Genomic DNA, 19836 nt, shown 5'->3' on the forward strand with positions numbered 1-19836 from the left:
CCCCTGCCCGCCGCCGCCGGGCGCTGCCTGCGCGGGTCGGGGACGGTTCCAGCGCTGAGCACGAGTTACTTCTGGGCTGCAGCGTTCAAATGGGAAATTTTCCAGTTAAACAACAACAACAAGCTCTGTAATTCTCTCTTTTTTTTTTTTTTAAGTGGCCGGGAACATCTCCATCTTCGCGTCTGTTTCTGGCACAGGCATGTGCCCAGCCTCTGAATACGCACCTTTCTCCTGGCCCTGTCCAGTAACCACCCTCAAATCAAGATGTTTCAAAAATTATTTTAAACCTGTTACACGACATCTTTTAAATCTCTAATAGAAGTTAACAGGGTGGTAGGCATAAAGGGGACACAGCAATGAGCTTTTACACTTCCTGAGTAAAAGGGGGGCAGGATCATATAGCAACCTGGGAATTATATTTAAGGTGTGTTTTAAGTTATTATATTTAAGATCTTTGGGAGGTATCCTTTATCCCAGCCTGCTTTCATTCCTGAGGTCCTTTACAACACGTTTACCCCAGAATTTCCACCCCATTTTTTCCCCTTCTAGTCCATTACCAGGACTATTTCAGTGGGAGTTACTGGACAAAACACAGACTCTTTTACCTTGCCAGGTAATATCCTGCTGCTGAGAACTCTCGAAAGGGGTTTGAAGTTGTTGAGGGTCAGCAAATAAAGAAGAGGGTCAGTGAAGCTTGTTTCCCTGCAAGTAGCAGCACACCTACAGTCACAGACTGTAATGGGGCGGAGTTTGGGGACAGGAGATTTGTTGCTCATTTTTGAGGTAGAGAAGGAGAACTTTCTGGGTCAGAATACTCCTGTCTAAATGAATACTGCTCAAATCAATGTTCTCCACTTACATTCACATTCACTGAAGAAACAGCTCTATCTGACAAAACACAAACCTCTCACAGCACCGTTACCCACAGCAAGCAGGGGCCAGCTTGCCTTACTCAGGGAATCCAACTTCAGAAGCTGGAACAATGATGAAATATTACAGAAGTGAAAGACAGTGGCTGCAATCAGAATAACCAGGCTACTTTATGGTTAACTGTTGGACGTCTCCTCACTCACCAGATGAACAATAAAGCAAATAAATGTATTCATTTTACTGATGCAGATTAAGCCTAAAGCAGCATCTGAAACAATTACACGTTGGTAAAAATGTGTCAGTGTTGTCAGACAGCATGTGACTGCTTCACAAGCAGCTTCGCATGCTTTGTCTTCATATTGCTCCTTTCTCATTTGTGTCTCACTTTGTTAGTTAATGCCACTTCTAAATGCCACCTAGAGAATTACTGAAAAACACTTGATTCCTTTAAAAGGCACCCAGACCTAAAAGCAGTAAGGGCAAGAGATAAAAAAGCCCTTTCACTTCTACATGTTTCAACAATTGTCAGTCCAGTTCTGTGAACCTAATAAAGGAATAATGGAATCTTATCACCATTTGAATAACTCAGGTATCAAAGAAGGACTGCAGACAACAGACACAACTCAGACTAACTGCAAAACTTTCATGTTTAGGGGCCCAAATGGCCCAGGATATGATCTGTTCGTTCCTGCTCCTGCAGGAAATTAAGTTGTCTTTTTCTTGTGTGAGGGTACTTCATTTGTGAGTTGCAGACTATGTGTAGGCCACCATTAAAGCAGCCTAGATGATCCAAAACCCTCCTTTCCTGGAATCCATATGTCCCATCCCTCTACTCCCATTTATTATGTGTACATTATGTCCCACATCTGGATGGTTACATTCCAGTTCACACATTAAATGTGTTGAAATCTCCCACTTTTTCCTCCTGTTTGGCTGAAATAAACTAGTCCCATAGCACAGAAGCATGAAAAGTCTCAAAGGGGTTTATTTTTTTCTTGATAATTACCCCACTGCTGTCTTGTCCTGTGAATGCAAAGGCTTAGTGCTCCTCAAAGATCGCTATGGCAACAGATTACAATGTCTCAGAAACCAGGGTACACTTTGAAAAAGAGAAGAGGGAATTTTAAAAAATGAGGAGACTTGCATATATTCACATATTCTAAATAATATAAAAGCAAATAAATATTGCATGATTAAAAAAAACCAACACCCCCCCAAAAAAAACCCCAAACACCAAGAAAGAGACAAAACTAAACCACACTTTTCTTCTTCTACTGAAACTAAAGGAGGACCTAGTCTACTTTAAGTACAGTTAGAGCACTAACAAATTGCTCTCATGCCAAAGTGCAATGAAAGCACTGAAAATCCTTTGTTTCATTCACTGATATTTTTCAATGACTCCAGAAACTACAGTTTGCATCTTCATAGTTTCTTTTTTCAACGAGGTATGGCAGTGTGTATCCTCAAAAGATAACTGATATCACCAACTGTTTCATTGCTCTTAAAATCAGTAAATAAATATGTGACTAAGGACTTGGAGCTAGATGATAGAATTAACAGTAAGTAAAAAATATCATCTTTCCATCTGGATGTTTGGAGCTTTGTGGGCTGAGAAGTCTGAGGGATGCAAAACACAAAAGGTTGGAAAATAGTAATCTGTTTATAAGTCTGAGTAGAAATACCTTACATCTTCCCTTGCACCTGTTCTCACTTCTCCCTGGAGGCCTGCGAATTGCTGAGAAAAGGACTTGTGACAGAGGGGAGGAACTGCAAAACCTATTTCCTAGTCCTTACCACCTTTCCATACACCACCTGCAAAACTCACTCTTCTGGCTGCAGACGTTGAAATGAATCTGCTCAGACTCAGTCTCATCATATTTTTTTTTTTTTTTTCTGTCAGTCTGAAAGTACTTATCTTAGCTTAACCCTCCCCACATCCTTACAATTCCTGTCCAAGCTCCCCTTTGTACAGCTGTGCTAAAGAAGTGCCTGTCTTCACCAGACAGCAGCTACCCAGGCCAGCTTCATTAGAGCTCTCTGTTTTCAAGCACTTTCAAGGACAGCATGCTGCTTAGGAACAGCTTTGGAGCATGATGATTCATCCAGATAACAGAATTTCAGCTCATTATGTGAAGTGATGCTGTATTTTTTATAGCAAACATATAACATTTAAATATAGTTTACGTTTTTCAAGTTTGCTTTTATCTGTTGGAGACAGAGACAGATTATTTTCAGACTGTTATAAAGGAACTACACTGAACTTGACTGTTTTGACTCGTTTTCCAGTTTTTTAGATACAAAAGTCCTATGAGAGCTTCCAGTGGCTGTAGTTTTAGTCCATCCTCTCATCTCTGTTAGCTCTTTAATAGAACACCAGCCTTCTCTATAAAGTATTTTTCATAAAAATCAGTTCTATAAATCCTGCAATTTATTTGGTAAATACCTAAAAAAAAAAATTGATCTCAAAGGAAAAACAAGCCCTCAAAAGCCCTTTGACAGATGTTTCCATAATTTTATGATTGCAGATGTGATGGAGAATCTAGATGTCACATAAAGACTAGCTAGTACTGATTTTATTAATGAGCAAATTCTGACAGGATAATTTCCATTCAAGTATCAGTTTTATGTAACCTGTGAGGATGTGAGCCACTAAGCGCAAGGTTTTCAATCACAAGGGGAAGTCAGCAGAGATCTGTATACCTGCATGAATTAGGTTTGCCACAGGGGCATGTGCAGGTACGTTAACAGATAAGGCCAACACATGAGTACAAAATGAATTATACAGCAGCAGATTTGCTAACATTTGGCTTTCCTCCTGTTAGAGTGGCCACATAAAAAAATCCCTCAAGTAATAGTGTATAATTGAGTAAATCTGATTTGTTTGAACTTGACTATTAGCTTCTGCTGCTGCTAACAATCTTGAGGAGTCAAGATTTTATTTCTTTTTAATTATTATTTTGACAAGACATGGGTTTTCCACTTGTGGATTTTAATATTTCAAAGTGTCATATTCGAAGTTATTTAGGAATCCACATCCATTGATTTCTAACTGGTGTCCAAGAAAGTTGTGGTGCCCAAATGCCTGACTCTTGTTCCAGCTCACATCAAATCTGCTCACCAACTCTTTTTACACTTAAGTTTGGTAGAAACATCCTTCTTTCCTTGGACAGTGTTCACAAAACCTTCCCCATATGGGCCACCTATTACTACTAATTAACTCCACTGCCATTATAATCTGAACATAAAGCCAGGCCTTGGTATGAATTTACCATGAGTACAAGTCTGGAATGTGTATGCGTGTGGTTTATTTCTCTGTGCAATACTTTTGAATAGACAAGTTTCATAGTCATAGAAAGAATTCTTTGAATGAGTTTAACATTAATTAAAACCTGTACACCTTGACTCGTTGGCACCTGCAATAGCATTGGTGCTATTAAGTATCCTTATTTACAAATAATCCCCTGATGGACTTATGTAGAAAGTGGGACAAAAAATTATGAAGAATTTACATAAAGTTGCAGTAGCATATACTTGCAAAGCATCAGAAGATTCACGAAATTTTGCAATGAAGTGAATAGTACAGTGTTTAAATACTCATTTAACTCATATAGTTTTGTTACAGGCCATCAGCAGCTAGGGCTTAGTACAGGTCAAGGATTCCTTTCCTAGTATGAAAGAACCTCTTTAGCACTACAAGCCATTTAGCTAGCTTTTCTTCTACCACAATTAAGAGAGGAATGTAAAGATATCACTGAATACAACTTGAGTGGAAAGATGAAGTTGCTTTACTTTTTTATTTTTCCTTTTTTTTTTTTTTTTTTTTTTAAGCAATGTCATTTTAGTTACATTTATGCTCTCAAGTTACATTTTGTAGGTATTAGTGTTACTATGTACCTTCATAAGTTCATTCTCAGGTCCCTTAACAATTAGAAGGAGGTCCTAAGCAGAACTTACCTCCTTCTCAAGTCTGTTTTCTCTTCCCATACAGAGTTTTCTTAATTAGAAGTGACAATATATCAGGAACTCCTATCCAGAGCTTGTAAGGAAGACTAAATAGCTCCTACAAATTCACATGGTCTCTCAACCCCTAGGAATAAACATCTAGGTTATGTAGAGTAACATATTTAATGTTCTTGTAATTGTCAACATTCATAGTTGAGGAGTTCAGAAAGCTCTGAGTGGCTAAATATCTTCAGATGACAGCCAAGATAGAGAAGAACATAGGAGGTAGTTTTGGAACTGTTATACAAGACTTTGCAGAGCCTATGATTTTCTCCTTTTTAATTCTGACTAACTGGGAAAAAAAAAAGTAGGTGGCTATGTTTTTCAGTGTTGTAGTTTACAGAAGTGTTTGGGAAGATGAACTGCTGTTGTAGAGTATGCTCAGATATTTTTTTGAAAGGCGAATGCAGTTCTTAAACTGGATGACACCAATATAACAAAGTGAATGTGTGTCTAGACAGCACCCCAATTTTCCATTTGTCTTCCAGTCTCTTAACAGCATCCTTCCTCTACCTCTCCTCACAATTCCATATCAAAAGTTTATTGTGGTGGCTAAGAGGAGGAAAAAAAAAAAAAAGGTAATTTCTTCCCCACGTGTCTGTGCAATAAAGAGATTTGACACAAGCAGCATTATAGTATTTATGACTTTGATGCAAGCCAGCAAATTTTTTAGAAGCAAAAAGCATTCCAGTTCAAGAGGCTGGATTCTTATTTTCACAGTTCAACATCTTCTATAAATCTAGAGCAAACAAAAGCATCAAGAACAGTTGCATGAACTCTCCTGTCAAACCAAGCAGCTAAAATCCTGAGGGGAAATCAAGCTAGTAGAGCAAAAGTCAAGAGCAGAGACATTTTATTCTGCATGCCTGGCCAGTTGATTCTAGGCTTCTTTCAGTGTTGCTATTTTAGTTTGAAAAAAACCCCAAACCTGAAACAACCTACCTTTTGAGGGCCAGTAATTAACTTTTTCAGTTGTTAGATTTTTAGATCGCTGTAAAGACCCTCTAACTTTTGGCAGGTTGAAGTAACTGGAGAACTATCTCCTTAACAGGACAGTGGTAGAACTAAAATCAAAAAGTCACAGACCTGTGCTGTATCCTGTCAGTACTCTTCCTTCCTTCACATGGGGAAGAAATTGGAGACCTCTACTAAAATGTTATTTATTTTTAATCACATAGTCCTTTTCACCCTTCCTGTGAGAGCTTGCTTCCCCTGAGCCTTACTGGCTTGAAAGCAAATTATTAGCATTATCTAAAGCTTTGGTAGCTTACTTTGAGCAAACTCCTATGTGAAACAAAAAGGCTAATTACTGTTAAACACAAACATGCTTCTTTACAGCAGACCTAAGTAGACAGTATTCCTGCTCTACACTGTCAATAAACATGCCCTCTATCTGTGACACTCACCCTGAAAAATTTGATGGCAACACTTTCTGACTAGTCTTGTGCTTGTCTGTAACTCGGCAGCGTTATGGCACAGGAAACTCATGACAAGATTTTTCATGATTATGAGCAGTAGCTCAGCAATGGAATTCTCCTTTATGGGTCTGTTCCAAGAACTGTCAAAAAAATCTTCCAGTTCAAGCAGGACAGTTTTGATCACCCCCTTAAGTGGTTTAAAGAGTCCAATTTCTTTGTCAAGGTTCTCAGAGAAAGAAGGCAATTTCTCAAGGCACACAATATTGGTCCCCAACCTATCAGTCACCGTTATGAGACAAGCCTTGAGAGTCTGATGGCTGAGGTCTATTAACTGCTCACAAGATTGATAGCAGGGTAAGTTGCAAAGGAAACGTTAGATTTCCAATCAGTCTGACAATCTTTTAAACTTCTTGCAATACCATAGTAGAATAGACGCTGCCCAATACACACAGGTATTTAATCAGAAACTATTTTTCATTTGTGATTCCATAAACAAAGAGAAAGGTAACTGCATCTGAGCAAGCCAGGAAGCTTTGCATACATCTCTTTACAAGTAATCATCTTTGCAGTTCATCTAATGAGTCTCAGAGTTAACGTCACTATAATATAAATTAATTCCTGTTTAAGTAACTGCAGAGCCTGCAGGTGTAGACAGAACCCTTCAACTAGATGATGTTGTAATCTCAGAATTCTTAAAATGTGCTATTAGTGAACAGACACGAGAACTATTTTGATATCCATTATTTATAAATATATAGACAAACACAGAATCAAAGATTAGAACTTAATGAGCCAGGCATCATGTACTTAGCACTGCTTACCCTTCAGAGCAGATTTTGCTTTTTCATTGCAACCTTGGAAGCACGAGACATTCAAATCCTAGTAACAAAATTAATCTACCTAAATATTTTGTCATATCAATAGTTCTTAATATCTGACTAATGTTAATTAAGAATCTTGAAGAGTCCATTAGGGCTCAAAGTCATCTGTTTCACAAAAAAGGGGAAAAAAGGCAACACTCAGTTCTGAATGGTGGAAGCATTAGCAACGAATGGTTGTACTGTTTTCCCAAAAAAATGATCTTGTTTCTCTAAGGGTGAAAAGGAAGTATGCCAATGTTTTTCTGCAATACTTCAGTGCAAGTATCATAATTTTAAATCTGACATGCTACTTCAAAAGACCTAAGGAATAACAGTCCATTTTATATCAGAATAATTACATATGCTTTTGGATTCATAGTTGGTCCTGGGTTACGTTTCAGATGTAAATTAAAAGCTGTCTTAATGTAATCACACTGGGCCCAGATTTCAGGATTCTGTGACATTTTAGTCTTTCCCTGCATTGACAGATGTACATTTTTGAAATACTATTGCCCACCACCACTGTTGCTTCATAAGAATTGTTACCTACTAAAATGGTAAGAGATATGAAACTAATATACATAATGTAGTTATTCTACTTTTGCCCAACTTCTGTATTCTTTTTGTACTTAGTCTCTGTGTTTGTTCTGTTTGCTATATGTATTCCACCCTCTTCTATTTCAGGCTTTTATATTTCTCCCTTAAAATATCCTTCTAGTATATTTATATCCCATTTCACTTTTTCACATATCAAGTCTCTCCACCCCCTCAATCCTGTGGTAGTATTTTTGACTTTGCCCATCACTGATCTGATAAATTAAGACTAAAAAGCAATTGACTTTTGTAATTTACAAGATACAACTGCAAAAATTCTCACAGCATCGACGTTATAGATGTTTTTTAAAAAACATTATCTGGGCTGAGTGCTTCAATTTATATAATCTTTTTGTTAATTTTCTTTGCCTATTCATAATGGTACATTAGACATTACCAGATGGATAAATTCAGATATAAAGAGAACATGAAGAAAACCCACACATTTCAAATAGCATGTTACCATTTTATCACAACATTACAAGAAACAGTACTAAATATATCCCAGATGTGACATAAGGGATTTTTTTTTTTTCAATGTTGGGACACTATACTCGTTATACAGATACCATGACTGAAATTAATCACATGTTCATATAGCCTTAGTTATTCACAGATATGTTCTGTTTTAAAGAAAACTTTCTATGTTCTTCAGCAGATCAGATGGACAAACCAGAGTTTTGAAGTACTAAAGACCCATGCAGTGATTCATGTGAGCAAGATTTTTTTTTTATTTCACTGCAATCTGTTCTTGCGTTGTCTACTCCAACAATCTGTAGAGGTGTGCATAGAAAAAAGGGTAAATGTAAAGCAAATTATCCTATAAAACCAGTATTTTGTCTTTAATAAAAAACTCCATATAATTGACTTAAAATATTCAACTATCTTTTTTCCTTACAAGTATCGCAAAACTAGCTGGCCATATTCCACTTTCCTATTTTTAGTCTCCCTTCCAGAGTCTTTCTGAATTGAAAGATAAAAGATGCTCCTAGAAACAAAACCATAAAGACCCTGACAAATGTGAGCAGAGCAGTTTAAATTGGAAGTAATTGCCAGATGGTTTTGATCAAGGTAGTCTATTCCAATGCCACAAGCCATTTTAATGAATGTACGATTAACGAGAAAATTGTCGACTGTCTGATTTCTTGCTAATATGTTTGAAGATTTTAGCTTTGTGGACGTTCTTCGATTTCTGGTAACCAAATCCCCCACCTCCACCTCTTTTCTGTAGTCTTCTGCCATGATTGCTGTGCACATCTGAAATTTTATTGGTTAAAGAACTCAAAGAATAATATGAAATGTTGCTTTTTTAGGTATTTTAAGGGTTATTAATGTGAGGAAAAAATAGCAGCATTACACAAAAAGTTGAGGTGCTAACTACAGACAAAACTAGAACTTTGTGCCCGTGGTTCTAAATAATGCTTTTATTCCTGCAGTTGTCCAACTAAGTTGGCCAAAGTACTACCGCTTCAAATTCCATCCACTAGTGGGTTTGGCAGTAATTAGGTACAGTCTTCTATTTCATGCTCTTACCCCTCTATTTCAGTATTCCATGATTATTAACTTAAGAACTTACCTTTTAATGAAAATAATTTTGCATGGAGAACAGTACTCTAGAACATGTATGCATATATGCATTCCAGCAACAGAAGCACATACAGCATGTACGTGCACTAGAACGTAGCTGTCTGTAGGCAATTTCTGCAGTTTTTATATTTGCTTTTAGCATTTTCTTTGATAAACTATTGTTGGAGCATGATGTATTTATATGATTAACAGCCAAAAAAAAAATTTTTAAAAATCAGAATTTGAAGTAGCATAGGAGCTTCAGTAAGCTTCATTTAACATTTGTAACACAGAAATTCAGCTTTGAAACACTGCAGTAAAAGGATACTGAGGTCAACAAACGGAGGAACTTTAAAACCAAAGGAAAGGCTGACTTTGGGAAGATCCAGGTTATTGACATTGTAGATCTGCTTCAGAGAATGGGAGTCATAAGCTCTAATGTAAGCTTTGTATGCTTCCTGGGCCGACTTGTGAAGGAAGTAGTTCTTCTCAATCAGTTTTTCCAGCTGGTGAGGGAAAATAAAATAAAAAAAACACAAAACAAAAGACATATCCAATTATAGCTAGAACAAGTGTATAAATTATATTGAAGCAGATTATTTACTGTGAGAGTTACAGTGACATTCATTTCAGAAAAATTGCCCTGTGACAGTAGAGTGCAAATACATATATCAGAGTGCTTTTATAAACAGAGGGACAAAAATGCCCGAAGCTGAATTACAGTACAAATCCTCAGCAATATGAAAATTTACGGAACTATTAAATTGGGTTGTCCCAAACAAGTTAATCAAGAAGGAGTATACAGCTGCAGCCACACCCTGAAACTACGTGCATTGAATATTAATGGACGATGACCTTATACTTTTAAGTCAGACATCTAAACTGTACTATTCCATGTAATTCTATATAGTCTTATCTACTATGGTGCAAATGCAAAATAAGCAGTATTAATTCTGAGACAAAAATGCAGATGCACTAGTGGAGCCTGAGACATTTTATGTGTTGTGGGCTAAGTTCCCAACGCTCTTTAGATTCAAGCGTCTCATTTGATGTTTAACATCAGCATACTAAAAATAAGTTACATTAGGTATCATTACTTCCTAATTATTCTTAACTAGGAACCTCTTTCTGGAAGGACTGTCTTCATTGCTTCTTGTACTTCAAATTTGTTACTGCAAAGAAGCTTTATAGAGCTCTTATCAAAAGAATGATTCACAGAACTAAATAATAGAAATTCACATCTACAGAACTACCTGCGCTATTCTGTTCTACTTTGTGCTCCACAGCTATTTTTGTAGCACTGCAGCACAAAACAGGTTTAGCCAATTCTAGGCTTTATTAACACCCGCTAGTTAAAAATACACCTGGACTGTATACTAACACCTCTAAGTGTTAGTACTGGATGTCTTTCTGCACACTGAAGTCTGAGTAAATCACTTTATAAGACATATGCTACTCACAATTAATCTGAACATACATAAAAGCTACCCAAACTCCCCTTGCTATGCCAGACAAGAACATTCTGTTCAAAACCTGAAAGCAGGTTTACATCACTGTGGTTCTATGATGCAATGCAAAAAAAGTCTTACCAGCAAATGTGTACCATATAATGACAATTTAGTAGTAGATACTAATCTTGAACTTCTGAACATTTTATCAATTTACTGTCATCAAGGAACAATATGACAGGAGAATTTACCGCACAGTACTCATCTACAGGAACTTTCCCAAACAAGCATATATATTTTTAAACTGCAGTCGTTATAGACTCACATTCTCCATGTAAATTATTATATGTATATTCTGAGTAGCTGTAGTATGTAGTCATTTCATACCTGAGACTGGATGTCTGAAATTTTTGACCAAGAAAATTCAAATTCGCTTAATGGAACCTTTAAAAGAAAAAAAAAAAATCAAAAATGTTTACACTGTGTAAATAGTGAATGCATTTCCTAAGACAAATAGAAAAAGACCTGCTAGGTAACAGATATTTTTGGTTTAATACCACAGCTGTATCTGTAAAGTGCATTTAACTCAATATGCCAGTAAGCTAGAGTCATAAAGATGCTCATTATGACACTTAACACTTTAGCTTTTGCTTTACAAGCTACACCACTTTAGTTAAAAGTGGCAAAACTCTGTGTGTAAACAAGCCCATAAAGAAAGCAACCAAGAAACTATGTGCAGTCCTATCCTATTAAAATGATTACATTTAGAAGAAGGTTACCCTTCTTTTGGAACTGAACAAAATGCAATTGACTCTTTGCATAGAAAAAATAAAAACTGCACAACATCTGGATTTCAATTTTATCTGGATGGTCAAACTCCCAGTATCCTTCCACAGGAAGGTCATAGGATATTATTATTTTTCAGTAACACAAGTTGCACAGTTGCAGAACAATTATAATTACACTCAATATTTACTTTCATGCTGCTGACTTTAGACTTAAAAGTCAGATGTTCAGTGAAACATTTTCTAAGCAACAGAATGTTTTTTGCTAAAAAATTAAAAGTGATTAATAAGTACAGTTTTTGTGTTTATAAACCTGTTGCACAGTTTAAAAAAAAATATATAAATCTAAATGTTAAGTTTACCCTGGCTTGTTTTAGGTAACGAAGAAAGCCCAATTCTTCTGGTCGCAAAATGAGCAGAGCATGTCCTCTACCATTTATGCCTCTGGCAGTTCGACCAACACGATGAATATATTCCTTTTCGAAAGAATAAAAAACAGCAAGTCCAATCAGTCTTCCAAACATGTAATAATCAAACAGCCCCACCCCAAATCCAGTATTAATGTAGTGTAATGCATCATACATTATTTTTTAAGACTTTTTCTTACTACTGACAAATAGATAAGGGAAGCCAAGTGCTGAAGATGCAATGGATAATTAGATGAGACAGAACTCCTGAATAAAAGTATTTTATCTTCTACCAAAGGAAAATATTCTTAGTCTGCTGTAAATGAAAATTATATTTGCTGTGTATATTTCTGAGTTTTCTGAGTTTCAATTGTTTACACTGGACACATTCAAATAAGAATACTGTGTTTTAAATAAAAATCAGATTTCCACTGAAAAAGCTGTTAGGAGACACAGAGATGCATACATAAACTCACAATCCTCCTGAGAAGTGTTTTGTTATTTAGCTGATTAGATTTTAAATTAACAGCACAAAGAATAACGTTTTAAAAAGCAACTCTATAAAGGTAACGAAGGTCTCGGCTATGTGTAGCATGTCCTAGGAGCTGGTGAAGGGAAGTGGAAGAAATCGGTGGCTAGATACGAGCACAGCTGAATCCTATCCGCTGTCAAGCAGCAGTTTCAGCTTTTCTTTGCAATTATGTTTATAGATACGATTTGATTTGTTGCTGTGAAGTTTCTTTATTTCCTTAACTTACTTTTGGATCATCTGGAGGGTCATACTGGACAATCCAGTCAACTTCAGGAATATCCAATCCTCTGGCAGCTACATCAGTGCACAACAGTATTCCAGATTCTGCATTACAGAACTGAAAAAACGTTGTAGTACGTTTGGTTTGTTTCTGTTTGCCCTAAAAGGAAAACAAAACACATTAAGGATGAAATATCAACTAAAAAAAAAAAAGACCTTTAAAAAAATCTGCCAATTTGTAAGCTTAAATCTAATTTCACATTTCACATATTATACCACTGCCAAAAATACCAAATAATTTGGGGCATCTTTCCGTATCATGGACTAGTACAGACCAAGCAGGACCATTCTGCAGTGAAGAAATAATGCCACCACAGCCAACAACACAGGGCTACCTAAGTGGGATCTCTCAGAGGTTACACTGTACTTTCCAAAGCATTAAAAATTTTGTTGCATAAGCATTATTCTCAGGAGGGGTGCATAAATGCCTGACATTCAGTAAAAGGACATTTTCAAGTCTAGTAATATGTTAGATTACAAATTAAAAAAATACAACCAACACCATACTTGTAACAGTTCTATCAAAATATATCAAAAAAATTCCCCGAAGAACAAAACAAACCAGGACATTTGTAGTCAGTTCTGTTTTATACATTTTCAGTCAACTCTTTCTCCTAAACTATAAATTTTGTGGTTTTGACAACAAAATTAAAATACTCATCCAAATGGTAAGAATTGGCATAAAACCAAAGACACCCTGGCCTTAGAAAAAGCACCCACCACTTCAGGAATCAGAGTGCTTAGATTCCTCTGGCAATATTTGCTCCACGACTCGAGTTTTAGTGCTTGTGAAAGGCAACCCCTTGGAAGAAAACAGAAAGTTTCTACACACAGAACATAAACTAATATCAGTGTTCTGCCTTAGTTCGGAAAATACCAAGATTAACAATACTGAAGTGTTATTAGCGTCTTTGCTTTGTCCCCTTCCTCTACAGACTAATCAAGATCACTATCAATTTGTGAGTAGGGTGTCTGTTTATTAGAAACTGGACTGAAATAAACAAGGCAAATGTAAGGTTGGTAACAACTTACAGGTACTATCAGATTAATTAAAAATAAATCAATGAATAAAATACTTACATGAATGGCCAGAACAGGCAGATCAATATAGTTGAGTAATTCATAGTGGTACTTCACTGACATACATGAAGAAAAAAATACCATTAGTTTCTTCTTCCGGTTCTTCTTGAGGAATGTGAAGAGCAAAAGGAATCTTTTTTCAGATGGACACACTACATACCCCTGGAAAATTTTTAAACAATGTTAAATGGAGTAGTATGGAACAAACTTTTCTTTCAGCAGTACAATTAAACCAGGGAAGTGTTATGTTGTTAAACAAATATGCCAGACAGTTAATTTTTCCAGCTGTATTGGACCAAACCATTTGATTTATCATCTGTACCTCACCTTGGTATATGAAACTCCTAAAGATTATGAACTTAGCAAGAAACTTATACTAAATTAAAAATTACTTCTTCAAGTAAGTCTCCAAACTACTCTAAGTTCAGTGAAAAGTAATTAGCTTATACAATAAAAATGCATTTCAAGAACTCTAAATTACTGATGTTAGTCATGAACAAAACTGCATAGGGTTACTAATTTTTTTATGATTTCAAGAATTTTATTTTATGCAGATCTTGCTACTGGTTTACTCTTTTTAGGTAATATACAGCTACTAGTAATTTTTGTAACAAGACTCATCATGTCAACTGTACAAACACAGAAACTGATTTAGCTATTGTCTGAAGCATCAACAATGAATTCTATCTGAAGTATATATCTAGTCAGTAACATGGAAAATAAAGTTAGAAAGACAACGGGAGTTTATGTATGTAGTATATATTGGAGCTTAGGTATGTAATACAGATAGAAATAGTCAACTGCAAGTAACTGTATCACTATTTCATGAGATTTTATTTCATCTGTCCAGCAAACATTGACTAGACGCTTGTAATGTACTTTAGTTAGCAGACTGAAAAAAGCCCTTTAAGCAACTGATAGCTTTTGTCCATTAGGATGGTAGGCACCCTTTAAGATAGCGTTTGTACAACCCAGTTAAAAACACACAGAACTTGGTGTGGCCTTTCAATAACATTTGAGTTTTACCTGTTCAAGACCATCTACTGTTGCTGTCTCCTTGTTATCATCAACCCCAACGTATAGTGGCTCTTTCTTCAGAGAGATCTTTGCCAGATCTTCAACCTTTCTGGTTTGTGTGGCAGAAAAAAGCATTGACTGTCTGCGCTCTGAAAAAATATTTATTTTGAAAGACAACCTCTTTTTTTAAAGGAGAATTCAAATAGCAAGTCCATAAAATCTCTAGCTGCAAACTTCCCTGAGCAAGCCTTCCACTGTTTTCAACTAAATTCTAATTCAAACATACTACTACTGACAGACAGGTGTATTTGTATTAGGGATTGTACAGGATGTTTATTTAGGTTGCCTCCACCCCCGAAGTCCTAACAGCTATCAAAACACAGTATTCCTTCTCTCTGGGAAAATGTTAGTAATCATTTGCACTCCAATGTAGACACAAAACAATGATTTAAATAGAGACCGGTCTTGTAAATTCTAACTATAAATGGACTTCGTTCCCATGAATATTACAATGTTTTTATTTAGGAGAAGAATCATGCTAGAGATTGTGCAAGAAAACACCAAAACTAACGTGCAGAATCAGTCTAGAACATACACATTTGTGCATGCTTTTTTTAGTCACGTGGCAGTACATCTGTACTGAGCCTCAGTGACTTCCATGCTCTTTGAGCAGGGGTAGGAAATCTCTTGCCTGACTCATCTCTCAGCTCAAATATATATCCTGATCCTGTAACATTTTCTTGTTACATGAGTACATGGAAAAATGCACTTAGCTTGTTCCATTACACAACTGCAAGAACAGTAGCAATTGTTCTTGCTGAACAACCAGTGCCACCATATTTTTTTCTCCTATTTTGAAGTGTTTGTTTTAAAATATAATTTCTTTTCTAACAGGACAAAACCAAATCAAACTTACACAAAGTAAAAATTTCTTTTATCTATCATTTTCCACCTTACAATAAATATGTTGTTTTCCCACTCTTCCTTCCCCTTCAGGTTTTAGCACTGTTTATTAACAATCTTGACAGGATGTTATTTATTAAAATGCAGATATATAAATCTAAACATGCAGATCTGAATATTTAAGATGCAGAACCTCAAAATATTTATCACTGACTTTTTATATACTATTTCCATGGAGGAGAGGTTTCTGCATGTTGAGAGTTAAAGGGAGAGCTTTGTTGACTCTGAGAATGTGTTTAATACATCAATTACAAGGAATAACTAAATGAAAAATTAGGAAAAGAAAATTTTAAGGTAAATACTTAAAAGTCTTTAAGTTACTGTTCTTGGAGGAATGAAGAAAATTCAAACTGAAGTCAGAAGACTTTTCTCTTTATATTTAAGCCTCATTAGGAAATAATGAATTGTAGGAAATAAACGAACAGAGGAAGATGAATGAGAGAACACAGATGTTAAACTAGAAGGATCTTATATGAACCGAATTATATTCCTAAAGTGCCTATGAAAACCCTCTTTCAGATATATACTAGCTATCAGAAAAAAAAGGACAGAGTAAGACAATCACTCTGAAGTGCATTTACAGAACTATAAAAATTAATGACTTCTCTTATAATAATTGAGTCATAAAGAAGACATAATGTTAGTCAAGTGATTTCCAGAAAAGACTTTTTCTCTTTCTTACTTGGTAGAAGTTTTATGATCTGTTTCATTTCTTCTTCAAATCCGACCTCCAAGATACGATCCGCCTCATCAATTACCAAACACTGCAAGTTTTTATACATGAAACCTGGAGTGTTCTAGAAGATTAAAAAATTCAGAGTCAGACAAGGACAGGAGTTTTATTATCTTTTAATAATTCAGATTAGACATCAATATTTTATCTACCTGCATATGATCCAGCAGTCTTCCCGGTGTTGCTACAATGATGTTGATTCCATTTCCAAGTTTCTGTGCTTCTGCTGATCTGTTACTGCCTCCCATTATCAGACCATAGGTGTGAACATGATGATTCATAAGTTCTTTCAGAACTCCATAGGTTTGCATAGCAAGCTCTCGAGTAGGAGAAAGAATAATAACACCTGTTCCTAAAAATACATCAAGCAGACAAGTTACAACGTGTCCAATCCCCCTCCTAGCCAGATCCCTAAATGGCTGCACCAAAGTAAAATTCAACTGTGAAATGAAGAGCCTTACCATTTCTAGGCATGAATTTTAGCTTGTAGATGAGCTCTACTGCAGGAATAAGAAATGCAAGTGTTTTGCCACTGCCTGTTTTTGCAGCTGCTAAAATATCCCTGTATGCAGCAAAGTTAGAAAAAGAAGGATTTAGTTTATCACACAGACAAAAGAGCAATACTATTCTGAACAACATAGACAATGTAAAAACACTAACACAGCTTAAAGGAAACCAGTAGAGTTGGTATTAAGAGCTTGGTGGCAGATGGGGCCCACAGCAATCAGTCACTACATCTCCAGTGACTGTGAGACAGTCTTTGAGACACACTGACAAGACCAATGAAAACAGACTTCCCTGCTTTCTAAGGCAAATGCAAAGCAGTTTTCATGAGCTTATCCTAAGTATCTGTTTGCATGCAACACAGATATACTTTATTAACTCGTATTAATGCTTATAAACAAAATATATAAAACATATAAGAACATATTTAAAAAAAAAAGTTTAGCTGCACAAAGTCACATCTCATGTATTTAGCTTGCTAGCAAAATTTACACATTTGGGGTCAATATAGAGACTAAAAAGATGTATTTCTTACCTGCCTTCCAGAAGTGGCTTAATACTTTTATGCTGAATTTCAGTCATGTGTGTAAAACCCATGTCATTTATGCCTTTCAGTGTATTCTCACTGACAAGACCAACCAGAGAATTAAATGAATTGTCTTCAAAAGCACCTGAAGTGAGGGGGGAAAATAAAAAAATGTTGAAACTTATGTCTTCAATTCCAGCTGTCCTCTGAGATTACCCAGACCCAGATGAAAACATAATCAGAGAATTTTTTCTTATTCCTTCCTACCATAAAATCTGGATACCAACAAAATATTCTGTATTAATGCATTCCTAACAGTTCTACACAGAGCTGTTAAAAATGAACTGCTTCTCCTGCCAAATTTACTAGTCATACACCTCCATCTTGCTCTTCGTTGGATTTTCCTCCACAAACATGTGTGTGTATATATTTTAAAAGAGATTTTCACTAGTAATTTTAAGACTAATAGGAGTGTGTACATAATGAAAATTTTAAGGAACAGAAACTCAGTAATAGCTGTACAGCTGCCAGCTTCGTGCCACCTAAATTCACACACCTGAGTTATAAAGCTGATCTGAAAACTGCAACTTGCTCTGGAAGAAAGCGTTAGACCTTGGATTTTTGCACACATGAAAAAGAGAACACAAGGTACCTGTTACACCTAGTGGTAAACTGGGCACTTCATCCTCCTCCTCCTCCCCCCCCTCATCCTCTTCTACTTTCTCTCCAGAATCCTTCTTTGCTTCATCTTCTACCTCCAGAGATTCATCTTCTTCAGTTTTTGCTTTTTTAGTTTCTGTATCTAGAGTGTTATTTTACAGAAGACAAGTCAGTTAGAGACATGAAGGACACGTTCACCACTAAAAGCTGTGGCAGAGAGTGAATTCCTTCACTCTGTAAACCACTCACAAATGTCATGCTTTTTTCATGGGGTGAAAGAAGGGCAGACAAAGTTTCTACGAAACTTTCTGAGGCAGGGAGCAAAGAACTCTGAAGTTCCTTGTACACCATCCACTCTGTACAACAGTGAAACTTAATGTACAGGATATAAGATTTTCTGTTGAAATGAGAAAGAATTTACAAAACTCCTTCCTATCTGTAATGCAGACATCAAGTTACCAACATGGTTTGCACTCGGGTCATGTGAAATGCAATGTCTGTTCTGTTCTAAGTACCTGAATCCTCAGAGAGCTGCATGAAAACACCTGTTTTTTTGCATAACCATGAGATACATCACAGAGATCAAACATGTAAGAGAGAGAAATTTCCAATATATAAAAAAATATATGTGTGTATATACATGTATGAAAATATACAAAAATCCAGCAATATTTGCAGGATGCAATTTTTTGAGGTAGTTTCCCCGTATACTTTTGTTTCATAATATACAGATGTTGCTAAAGGTTGGATGTGTTACTAACAAGACATACTGGCTGGACATGCAGGGACAGAAACCATCCATCTGTCACAGCTCTCTACTTTGAAAAACAGTCTATATCATCTATATAAAGAACAAGCTAAACATCTAAACTTAATGTTACAAAGCAGTATCCTAAGTAATAATTAAATTGGTTGCTAGGGGTTTAGTACATATTAAAATTCAAATGTTACCGCTGGAATAAAAAAACAGGTAAGACTCTAAACCTCCAGGGCGTTAAAACGTACCGCAGGCCAACCCCTGCTACTTCTCTCAATCCAGCCGACAAATTCCCTCCGACAGGGAGGGGAGACAGGATCTCCAAGAACAACTCAGCCCCGGGAGACAGGCTGTATTTGTTTTAAGACAACGTACCACCTTCCGCATCCGCCGCCGCTTTCCTCTTCTTCTTCTTCTTCTTCCTCCTCTTCACCTCCGCGCCGCGGGGGCCGGCAGCATCCGCGCCCTCCGAGGCCGCGTCCACCTCGGAGGCCGCTGCCGTCTTCTCCAACTCCTCCTCCTCCGGGGGGCCCTGCGACGCCGCCTCGCCGGGCGCGGGCACTGCACGGCGCGGAGTCACGTTTCGGAGAGAGAAAGAAAAGGAAAAAAAACCCATAAAGTCAGTGACGGCTCCGCCGAGGAGAGGCTCCGCAGGCCCGCCCGCCCGTACCTGCCGCCTCGGCCGCCCGCAGCTTCAGGTTGCGCTCCCGCAGCTTCAGGTTGCGCTCCCGCAGCTTCAGGTTGCGCTTGTGGATCTTCCTGCGGAGCAGCCGCATGGGCAGGGTGCTCGCGGACACCGGCACCGACATCTCCGCCGCCCGGCTCCGCTCCCACC

General features: G+C 36.9%; 1 protein-coding gene across 2 annotated transcripts; it reads right to left on the minus strand.

Annotated features, from left to right (window-relative positions):
* Positions 1-8186: 8186 nt before the first annotated feature.
* DDX18 (DEAD-box helicase 18) lies at positions 8187-19830 on the minus strand. 2 transcript variants are annotated; one of them, XM_026852946.1, is made up of 14 exons: positions 19672-19810; positions 19377-19562; positions 18237-18386; positions 17594-17729; positions 17016-17116; positions 16707-16906; positions 16504-16618; positions 14868-15007; positions 13842-14003; positions 12709-12861; positions 11906-12019; positions 11146-11202; positions 9639-9816; positions 8187-9001 (listed from the first exon to the last, which is right to left on the minus strand). In XM_026852946.1, exons 1-14 carry the CDS (start codon positions 19808-19810, stop codon positions 8859-8861), a joined length of 1974 nt encoding a protein of 657 aa, XP_026708747.1. In that variant the 3' UTR covers positions 8187-8858. The 2 variants fall into 2 exon arrangements, with proteins under 2 accessions (XP_026708747.1, XP_026708748.1); XM_026852947.1 differs by having other exon boundaries at positions 8859-9001; positions 18237-18380; positions 19672-19830.
* Between the last annotated feature and the right edge of the window lie 6 nt (positions 19831-19836).

Source organism: Athene cunicularia (genome assembly GCF_003259725.1).
Source record: "Athene cunicularia isolate RWA chromosome 7 unlocalized genomic scaffold, athCun1 chr7_part1, whole genome shotgun sequence".
In the NCBI taxonomy this organism is placed as follows: Eukaryota; Metazoa; Chordata; class Aves; order Strigiformes; family Strigidae; genus Athene; species Athene cunicularia.

What these genes read in the sequence shown, in the direction of transcription:
- DDX18 (XM_026852946.1), bottom strand. Translation starts at nt 19,810, where the DNA reads ATGTCGGTGCCGGTGTCCGCGAGCACCCTGCCCATGCGGCTGCTCCGC. An exon ending in AAGCCACTTCTGGAAGGCAG is followed by an intron (nt 17,117 to 17,593) that starts GTAAGAAATACA and finishes TGCTGCATACAG; the next exon opens with GGATATTTTAGCAGCTGCAA. An exon ending in GTTACCTAAAACAAGCCAGG is followed by an intron (nt 11,203 to 11,905) that starts GTAAACTTAACA and finishes TTTCTTTTAAAG; the next exon opens with GTTCCATTAAGCGAATTTGA.